Source organism: Rhopalosiphum padi, chromosome 3, assembly GCF_020882245.1.
Source record: "Rhopalosiphum padi isolate XX-2018 chromosome 3, ASM2088224v1, whole genome shotgun sequence".
NCBI lineage: Eukaryota > Metazoa > Arthropoda > Insecta > Hemiptera > Aphididae > Rhopalosiphum > Rhopalosiphum padi.
The window spans coordinates 9,385,675-9,396,874 of NC_083599.1; the positions used below are offsets into that span (position 1 = coordinate 9,385,675).

Consider the following 11,200-nt stretch of genomic DNA (forward strand, 5'->3'; position numbering starts at 1 on the left):
ATAACAATAACAACAACAACAATAATAATAATAATAATAAATACGACTTATGAATTAAAAAAGTAGCTTAGCTATACAAATATAATAAGTAATTAAAATTAATAGGTAGTACAAGATTAAATAACCATTATATATTATATATATTATTTACATATTTACATACTTTTTACAATATATTATACATTAATTATTAATTATTTTAAAAAGAATTATGAAATATCCGGAGTTGGTAACAACACATTATGCAAGATTTCATACGTGATTCTGTGGCGTAAAAGTGGGGCATCATCCTGGGTGTAGTATAATGGTTTTCCCAGTAAAACATGTCTGGCATTTGTGCATGTAAATACACCACAATCAGACGTATTATTTTGTAACGGGGATTCACCAAAGTTTAATGACCATTCTAATCGTTGATCATCAACCGGCTTCTCATATTTAAGGTATGCATGATTCAAAAATTCGACTAGTAAATTAATTTGGTCTTCATATATACTAGATTTAATACTATCGTATAAAGTTATGCTACGACTTTTAATATTAACCACTGTAAACGTCCAGTGATTACCCTCCAGGTGTGTGGGAGTAATCACCTTATCATAAAAAAATAAATTTTTTATTGTGGCTCCCATTGATTTTGTAGCTTTATCGAACCCACCTCTTACTAGATCCTGAAAAAAAACTGGTGGTAAGCTCAGTATTAATTGATCCGTACAACTTTTGGCTAAAAGACTGAAATAATGTTCCATAGTACAATCCGACATCCATAGAAGTGGATTAAATACTCTTAATAAAGTTCCCATTGTACAATAAAAAGAATGATTACATTGTAGTTGATCATTTTTTTGTTTCTTTGAAATATAATTCACTAGTTCTGCAAAAACCTGTCTATTGTACCCTGGAAATATAATATTTTGACGATTCGACTGTATGTAATTTATTCTACTTAAATTTATTTTTTCATTAATATCAGGTATTGCTGGTTTGCTGGTTCCAACAACACTTTCATCATCGGAGGAGACAAGCTCAATAACATCCAAAATTAGTTGTTGATCCATATCTTGAGTATCACTAAACATAAAAATTGAATATATGATAAGAATTGATTTTTCAAGGACTGCAAGTTTATAGACAAAGTAAAATGGAAAAATAGAAATTATTTTTGTAATTTTTGAATTAGTTAAAATAATTGTTTATTATCATTTTTATTTTTATGTACGCATGAATTAATTGTCACTGATAAATTTGAAAAAAAATTTAGACTATTACAAAAATGAAAAATAAAAATTATAAAAAGAAATTGACAAATAAATTGTTTAGTCTAGAAAACTAATTACAAGCATATATAGTCTACTTTTAAGATATTCTGATTAAAATTAATAATAATTAAATATTCAACTGGTAAAAATCAGGGCTTCAACTATTTTAGAATATCTCTTATTTATAATGTACTTTTACATTGAAATAGTCTAACTAGGAAAAATTAAACAAAATAAAGTACTAGTAATTGATTTTACTTAACGTTTTGTTGAGAAATTTCATCATAAATAAATTATATATGAATTTGTAAATCACTTACATTTAAATTTTGAAGAATTTAAGTCTTGTAGATAATTGAGATATCAATCACTAAGTTTAGTCTGATATTCCTATAAAATAAAAAAATGTAAATTGTAATTTTAAACAAAAATAAATAAATTTACTTATAATATTTATGTTTAATTATTCCTTAAATAAGTTAAATATATACTTATTAAAAATATTCTTAAATTTAGTATCGACTTTAAAACAGTGGATATAATATACCTATCTTCTAAATTTTACAAAGAATAAAAAAATGTATAAATAAGAATTTCACAAATCATCTGAGATTATAACAGCTATATTTTATGGATTATCATTAAGAGCTAAACATAATATAAAATATTTTATAGAAAAACTCAAAAGGTAATATATTTATTGATTTCCAATAGGTATTAATAAAAGATACCTAGTTATATATAAATAAAATTACTTGTTCTTTTATTAAAATGCATGTGTTGTCTCTGTCTTACTAAAGCACATCATATTACATATTAACATCAGGTTAAGAATATGTAAAATATTAACATTTTAAAATGCTTATAAATCACTCAAAAATTAAAGTATACTATTTCCAGTTTTTTATTATATTAATGTTTACAAATTATAATTCAAAGTATAATTCTAGATTTATTGAAGATTATTACCAAGCATCCATATTTATAATATATATAGATTCAATAATAATAATAGTAATAGATATTAATTTAATCAAAATAATGAGACATCTTTAAAAATATGTCAGAGACCAGAGTAAAGTTATTTAATAGAAACAAAATGAATATTTTGAAATACTTCAAGATATTAAAAATCATTAAAAGAATTATAATTTAAAAATGTTTTTTAAATTTGGTATAATTATTGACAACAAAATCAAAAACGTACATAGAGATAGAATGTGAATTTTTTCTTAAAGTTAAACATGTATACTACTAATATACGTTATATTACCACCTAAGATTTTTTGCACTATTCATATTTAATACTTTGCACAGAGTAAAGATATGGTTTCCATAACAGTACACAAAATAACATATATGTAAGATGTAACAGAAATATAACTTTATTATATTAGCTAAGTACCTAAGAGTTGTGTATTAATATTTATTAGAAATATAATTTTATGTTGCTGTTAATGACCTATATCCGATTTACTTCTGATACATAGGAATGTTCAACAGGAACGCTATTGTTGATTACCTATGTATAACTAAGCACGAATACGTAACGATTATACACCATATATTTCAAATCTTAATATAAATAAATATCAAATTATAGTTGATATTATAATTATATAGGTTGACATGTATATATATATTATATATATAATTATTATAAGTGTAAAAAATAGTGAATGAGAAAATGCATGATAAAATATAGATTGTTGCAGCTGAACTTAAGTTTGTACGTCATGCTAATTTTGTAGAAAGAAAAAATTTGTCATTTTTTCAAAAAGGTTAAAAAAAACATTGGAAATAGAATATTTCATTCATCCCCTACGTTAATAAACTTAATACTTCAATTGTTATTAAATTTATTTTACTAATCGTTAATATTTACAACAAATACAATTAAAAAAAATTTTCATTTTTAAAATTATTAAATTTGTAGAATACGACGTATACATACAATAGAATACATATTTGTACAGTTACACCGACCGAGTTGTCGACAGGAACCGAATAACAATGGTTTTATACCCGCCTTACGGACACACGAAGTTAGTATATATTTATATATATATTATATAATAAAAAAATTCTTTGCCCGCTCGGTATTGGTCGTATATTGTATCGGTCAATGTGACAAGATAATCCCACTACGACTACGTGGTCCCTCTACAAAATGTTTAGATATTTTTAATGTGTACCTATATAATAATGTGCACGTTATGCGATAGTAAGACGAATTCTATAAATGTGGTGTCAAGTACGATGTACATCGTGTAGGGAACCTACTTTAAACGACTTCAAAAAAAAATAATAAACAGTTGATTAAAAACTACTTATAAAGTATAATTATTATGTAATTGAAATAAAAAAGTTGTGATGATTTTGTAATATAAATAAATAAAATTTAAAATGTTATTATAGAATATAATAATTTTTATTATTTGTGTTATATTTTATGTAAAATGTTTTACGGTACTATGTCCAACGACAAATAATTCAATTACAATTGCTAAACATTATATAAGTCGATTTTTAGAGAATAAGTAAACAATACAATAATTATTATAATAATAATTAACAGATAAATAATGAAGACATGATACTTACAAAATCCAGTAGTAGATGTAAAGACTGGACAATTAGGTATGTATAAAGGATGAGAAGTGAACAGGTTTGTGTATAATTCTGGTGACGTCTGGACGCTTGAAATTTCCAGAAAATAGTGTTTTCGTATGGCGGGCGTATGATGGATCAGCCGTTGCTCCTCGTTTACCTGCAGCTCTGCCATGTGGCAATTTTTGTTACTACGAAGCGGCATCATTCTGGACGGCGGTGCGGATCCAGGTAGGGATGACACAAGTGGGCAAATTTACATACTTTATAACCCAAGGGAAAAAAATATTAAATTATTTTACCATAAATTAGAAATCAAATCTATTCTACTTAATCACGGATATCCATAATTTGGCCAAAAGACCATTCTCATTTTTGTAAGAACTTAATTTTTAATTAAGAAGACACCGCCCCCGCTTGTATTATCTCCAGGGCCGGCACTAGGTTTTGTGAAGCTCTAGGCAAAATATTCCTTAAACCTCAAAAAAAGCTTTTATAAATCAACGGTGAAAAACAAAAAGATACATTTTAGTATTTTACTATAAATTCATAAAATGATCTTTGTTGTAGATGTTAAACGTTTTTTTTTCTCATCGCTATACCTAGGTACATTATAATGTTATTATAATCATTTAACTTATATACAAATTTTGTTTTTATAATTTAATATAATTTATAATAATTATAATTATAATTATTTATAAGTAAGTACAATAAAAATAATTTGCTTCACTGAAATTTTAAATATTGGAATAAACAGTGGCTATTGATTAAGTAGGTACACTACAAAATTTTGTGCACTATGAAATCACAAATGTGTTCTACGAAAAAAAAAAATATGGACATATGTCTTTATAATAATTAAGCTGTAATATTTTTCCTAATAATTTATAAAGCTATATTGCTTAATAGTAAGATTAATTTAATTTAATTATATTACTAAATAAACTTGTTAAAATTGTTTTGTTAAGAGGCCAACAACAGGACAAAATCGACTGTAAAAACATGTTACGTGAAGATGAACATGTAAAAACGGTAAAAGAAAACGTTCAAATAAAATATTTACAGATGTATAACAACTATCATAGTATTAAATATGTATATCTATTAGTCTATTATAATTTATCATGTAATATATATTAATTCATTATAGTAGGTAATGACCTCTACTTTCGTATTTTTGACAATCAATCTGTAAGAAAATGAAATCGTGTAAATTTTATTCACTCGTGTGTTTTTCAATAGAGGCAAATATTGGGTAAAACCAATGAATATCAAATAATCACTCAAAAGTCAAAATAAAGTAAAAAACCAACTAGTGAACACACAGATAATGTTCTTACTTAATAGTATTAGAATATATAGGTCAATTCACTCTAAACTAAAAGCACACTATTGAAACGAAAGAACGAAAATTTACTATGTCGTACATGTGTAAGAAACGGGGACAATACATGTGGGTATTCTCGACATTCTCTTTATATTTTTATTTTTATATTTCATATTCAATTTCAGGGTCAATATATTATATTTTAATACAATAAAATAAATAATTGTTAGATTAGTCCAATATTTCGAATAATGCTACAGCAAAAAATTTACGTCCCAGCATAAAAACATTATTTTCTTTCACAGATTATACAAATTATAGACATTTTAAGTATTATTATAATTGTTGCTATCGTCGTTATAGGATACCAGGATGGCAGGGTACCTACGTATTATATTTATTAATTAATACTTATTATGCTGTGCATATATTATTTTAGTTTTTGTATTTTTATCATTTTAGTTAAGGTACTGAATTCAAAGTATCTACGTTATTTCGAGCATTATAATATTATGGTCGTCTGAAATTTTTATCCTGTACAAATTAGTTATTTCTTAGTATGTTCCATATAACCTATAGAGTCGGGGCCTGTCCATCACTTGTCATAATTAATTACTTTTGGGTTCGAAATTGAGATGATCAAATTGTCCATGAACGTGTTTTATTGCAAAGCTACAGTATGTTATTATAGGACAGTATTTCCCAACATTTTTGTAATGGCAACTCTCAAACCAATTAGTGAAAGATCGAATTTATTTTTTTTGGTTATAATTAAAAATGTAATAACCAGAGACATTTGAAATGTTCACTAAAATAATTATTGAAACAATTAGTATAGATACAATATAATTTTCAAAATATTTTATACATTTTTATTGTACTTAAAATATTCGATTTTTTAAAATTATTTTCGATTTTTACACGAATAATAAAACATTTTAGTTGTTGAGTAAAAAAAAAATCTTAGGTAATACCAGTTTTCTAATGAGCGTTTTAACGGTCTTTAACAGAGACCTTTCTTGTCACTATACATATATTATTATTTACTTGACAGTTTACACTTTGACAATTTAAAAATATTTATTAAAAAGGCAATATGTAGGAATATAAATATAAAATAAAATATTCTTTATAATAATATAGGATAAAAGTACAATTCAACTCAGAATTATTTTTTTTTATTCAATGGTAATAGCGGTTTAATAATTAATTAATATTTAACACATTATCAGCTATTAGTCAACAATCAATATCGTGACCTATTCAATAACAAGATATACTAAGGAAACACAGCCGATTAAAGCCCAAGTTCCATTTTTAACTATATATTTTATGACTAATTTTAACAAAATTTGTATGTGTAAACAATGAATCATTATGCTATCTCAATCGTTATTTAAGTGTGGCATCTGTATAGTTGACATTTTAGACTATTGTACTATTTAAATATATCAGTCTGATAAATAATTTAATTGATTATTAAATGAATTGCTATGGATATTAATGTTATTTATATTATTATATTCTTATGATATAGTATACAGAAAAAAAAATAGTTTGGACTATCTATGACACAATACTCAACGGTCACCGGTACAAAGTACAAGCACCGCAGCGTCCGGTATAAGCCTTACCAACCGCCACCGCGGGCAACGACGAAACGACACCGCCGACTCTCTACATCCTACACGAGCAGTTGATTTTAATGGACTTTAACGACCGATATCATATTATGCCATTGCTGGCACAATAATATTATTCTCTATGGCAGTGTCGTCTGACTTTCATGTTATGAAGACCCAGAGGCCAAAAAGCCATACAAATTTAGTCTGTTACATAGCCACCCTCCCAACTCTGAAATCTAAATATTGAACTTTCTGGTTCGAAATTCTTATCCGTTATTGGTGTGGACATTTATGAAATGCACGTATTCTATTTTTACGAAAAAAAAAAAATTCAATTTGGAGTAAAGAAGATGATTGTACGTTACAACAATCGAATGACACGTGATACAACGTCGAAGATCGATAAAAGGGTATTAATTTGTGTGACAACTATAAAGTATAATAGTCATATAGACTAAGAGTAGTAGATATTCTGTTTATCGGTAATCCGGCAAATACAACTATATAAAACACACATACAATTATGTAAAAAAAGACTAAAAATTCTGTTTATAATTTGGCACTTATGCACTATAAATATAAATTAAAACAATATTGATAGTAGCGCAACAGAAAATATTAAACAAATCAAAAATAAAATAACTATCTCTAATTTAATTATAGAATTATTATGTACACCATATTACGACATACGTGGAATAATGGTTTATTTATTATTTTATAATACATATTAGGTACTTACTACTTACCGATTAATATAAAAAAATATTCTACACTCAGTGATATGTTTAGAAAGTAGTAATACTATTACTTTTTATAAGAAAGTTACCACTAATATAGTAATATGGCATATTATAATTAGGTATAAATTCGTGATGAATCTATGATAAATGATAATATTTGTGGAGAAAAAGTATTGCAAGGAGTCAGGAAACATCCAAAACGAATTTTTAGCAGTCCATATTATCAAGCTTATTATATTTTTTTTCGTTCTTCAGTTATACCTATATACATAATAATACTAATAAATCAATTGCATAAGAATTGTATATACACATTAATTTTTAATATATACTTATGACCTATGTGGAGTATTTAACCACATAAAAATTACAATTTTATGAAAATTAAAAATGTTTAAGAGTTTATCAACCAAGTACCTATTTGCATGTATGCATTTTTTCTGAAAATGATGATTATTATAGATGAGTACTATTTTCATATTTATGTCGACATAAATATAGGTATAGGTAATTTGTATATTTCTTGTTCACTACGTAACAGGCAAGAGTTTTATTACCTATATTTTTAAAATATGTTACATATAGAGTTGAGATATTTTAACTCTTGGAGAGTAGTATAGCTAGGAGAGAGGGAGACATCATGCAGTTGGTTCACTGTGAATGGCCATTTATGTATTTCATAAAATGATAGATTTTAAATAGAAACTTTTAATTGTATAATTACAACACGGTTTTTATGCAAATAGCTTACAATGCTTAGACAATCAATTTATAAGTAATTCAAAATTACTACTTGATTGCATTATTTGCTTAAATCCAAAAATGTTTTGCTCTACAAACTATAAACAAATGAATACCTGCAAATGTGTTGCTAGAACTTTCACTTCAAACAATTATTGATAAAAATATATTACATAAATATTATGAATTACTTACAACAATCCACTTTAATTTAACTAAATAATATTACAAATACTTTCAATAAATATTCACATATTTTTAACTGAAAACTCCCAACCTCCTAATTAACAACATCAACTATATACAATAAACTCAAATACGTCCTTGCGGGGGATAATAAGAAAGATAATAAGAATTTCAAAAAAAGTATTTGTTTTTTGAAAAAGATTTATAAACATCAAAATCGTGATCGACTTGTTGGCGATAGCTGACCTATAACATTAAAGCCGTCGAATAATTATTTTAGCCTTAAATTGACGAAAAATTGTGTCACCGCAGTCAAATTAAGCTTATTAACTTGAAAAAAAATTATTTAATTAAAATAGTTGCTTCATTGGAGTTTACAATATTGACCATTATTTTAGCATGTAGTTATAGAATTATTAGAAATCAATAACGTATCTCTACATATTATGCATATGTATATTCAATTACCAGATTATAATATGTACTTATATTTTACTGACGTAGTGACGTGTGTTAAATATTATATAATGGAACTATTACAAAAATGTAGTTATTGTAAAACGTTGCATTACTGCTAATATATCTGATGTCGATAAGCTCAATTTGTAAATAATGAAAATAAGTAATTTGAATATATAAGTTAATCGTTTAAAAAAATAGACAAAATTAACTTGTGGAAGGTGGGTATTTGTTGCTAATATCCTCAACATGTGCAACTTACAACGTACAAATTTCAAGTCAATGAACTTAATTTTTATATGACATTTTAAAGGAATATGTTGCTATTTGAAATTCAAAAGTTGATAGTGGTTTCACTATTAAATATAAAATTTGAAAAAAATTAAAATGTCATATTATATTTTCAGAAAAACTTAAAACTAAAAATTTTGAAAAAAAACACAGATTTTTAGTGTGGTACAATAATAAAAGAATCATTCTGTATAAGCTTCTATAGAAAAAAAACGTGATACTATTTTTCAAAAAAAAAAAATAATTTTATTTCAGTATAACCGAGTAGATTTTTAACTATTATTATACAATTTTGTTGCTGGGTCAAAACTGAATACAAGATTTCACAGACCCACATACTATATCGTATATTTGTTAACAAATTTAAAAAAAAATACATAGACAAAACTCTGTTTAGTAATTAGTATTGAGTTATTGAGTATTTACATAGGTATATTTAAAAATGTATTTTTTTTCAATTATAAAAATCAATAGTTTATATTCTACATGTTTACCAAACTTTAATCGGTAATTACTAAAGTAATAATATTTTAAGAATATATTAAAAATCGAGAATACATTTAAAAAATTATATTTTAAAAATAAATATATTCCTATACTTTTGATATTTTTATGCAAAATTATATATGGGTATTTTTAATTAGAAATACTCGTATTATTTATTACCCATAATAATTCATAAATATAAATTAAAATAGCTTATAAATAATAATACATTTTTAAATACTGTTTAAAGCTAATATTATCTACTAATTTTTGTATCAAAAGAAATATAATTGTCCAATGTACGATTATATTCGTATATTATGAATAATCGCGTCACACACTCACACGAATAAACCGACTAATTTCCTATTACAATTTAACAATGTATGTGATGTTTGTTTAGACATAATTAGTTAATTTTATCTTTAACCTTGAACAAACTATGGTCGGATTGAAAAAAATCATTCTTATAAAGGTTAAAATATTATTTTTATTTAATATTAGTTTCAAAATACAAATTATTGTTCAAATTATACAACCGGAATCGAAACATTAAATATTGTTTCTCTGAATCCATTATATTTATAAACATATGTCTACTGAATTATAATTTTTATAGTTAATCATTCTGTAGATTTTTTGTCAAATTAAAATAATAGTTATTTACTTATGTCTTATATCTATTTACTACTTATATTCGTGAGACACAGAAATTTTTGTATAATTAAATGTATATGATTGTTAAACATTGATAAAAGTTAATATTGTGTACTGTACGTCTGTACTACTGTCTACTTATTATTGTATCGAATAAAATATAATTTTCGAATAGACGGCATTAACCATATTATAAAGAACTGCGTAGAACACAAAAAACCAATATTAAATATAAGACATTTGATCTTTTTAATTTAATTTTCATTATGACGTGTTGATTAGAAAATTTTTACATGGTAAAAAATACCGAAAAAATTAATATAAGGTTCCTCATATTATGCTTACTTATTACTGGAATTCAAAAGTACAAATTATATAAATGTTTTTATTAGTATTTGAAATAAAAAATTTAGTAAAATTAGATTTATGCATAAAATAATGATTTATATAATGAAACAGTTTTATTATTGTTTTTGTCTAATGATCAATAACAAATTTTCACCCTATCAAAAATGTTGACAAATTAATATGCGTTGTAATGATAATGATTATTAAAAAGAAAAAAATTCAGTAGTTATCGTTTTAGTACAGAAGCTTTCTTTCAATTTTTAACATAGGGTGTTGATTTGGGTAATATATTAAATTAATCTAAATGGTATTTTACTAATTATCTCATAATTTCATAAACTATAAAAAGATAATCGAATTTCGATTTTTATGCATCAAACTAATTAAAAAAATTTTTACTTCAGAATATGAAATTAAAAATGATTGTTTCATTAAAATAATAAAAAAACTTTAAAAATAAAGACA

General features: G+C 24.6%; 1 protein-coding gene across 1 annotated transcript; it reads right to left on the minus strand.

Moving 5' to 3' along the window:
* Window positions 1-209: 209 nt before the first annotated feature.
* On the minus strand, window positions 210-1,058 carry LOC132924783 (sentrin-specific protease 1-like). Its single transcript, XM_060989227.1, has one exon. It carries the CDS (start codon window positions 1,056-1,058, stop codon window positions 210-212), a length of 849 nt encoding a protein of 282 aa, XP_060845210.1.
* Between the last annotated feature and the right edge of the window lie 10,142 nt (window positions 1,059-11,200).

Bases quoted from the DNA above. Each gene is read 5' to 3' on its own strand.
- LOC132924783 (XM_060989227.1), bottom strand. From the start codon at position 1,058: ATGGATCAACAACTAATTTTGGATGTTATTGAGCTTGTCTCCTCCGAT.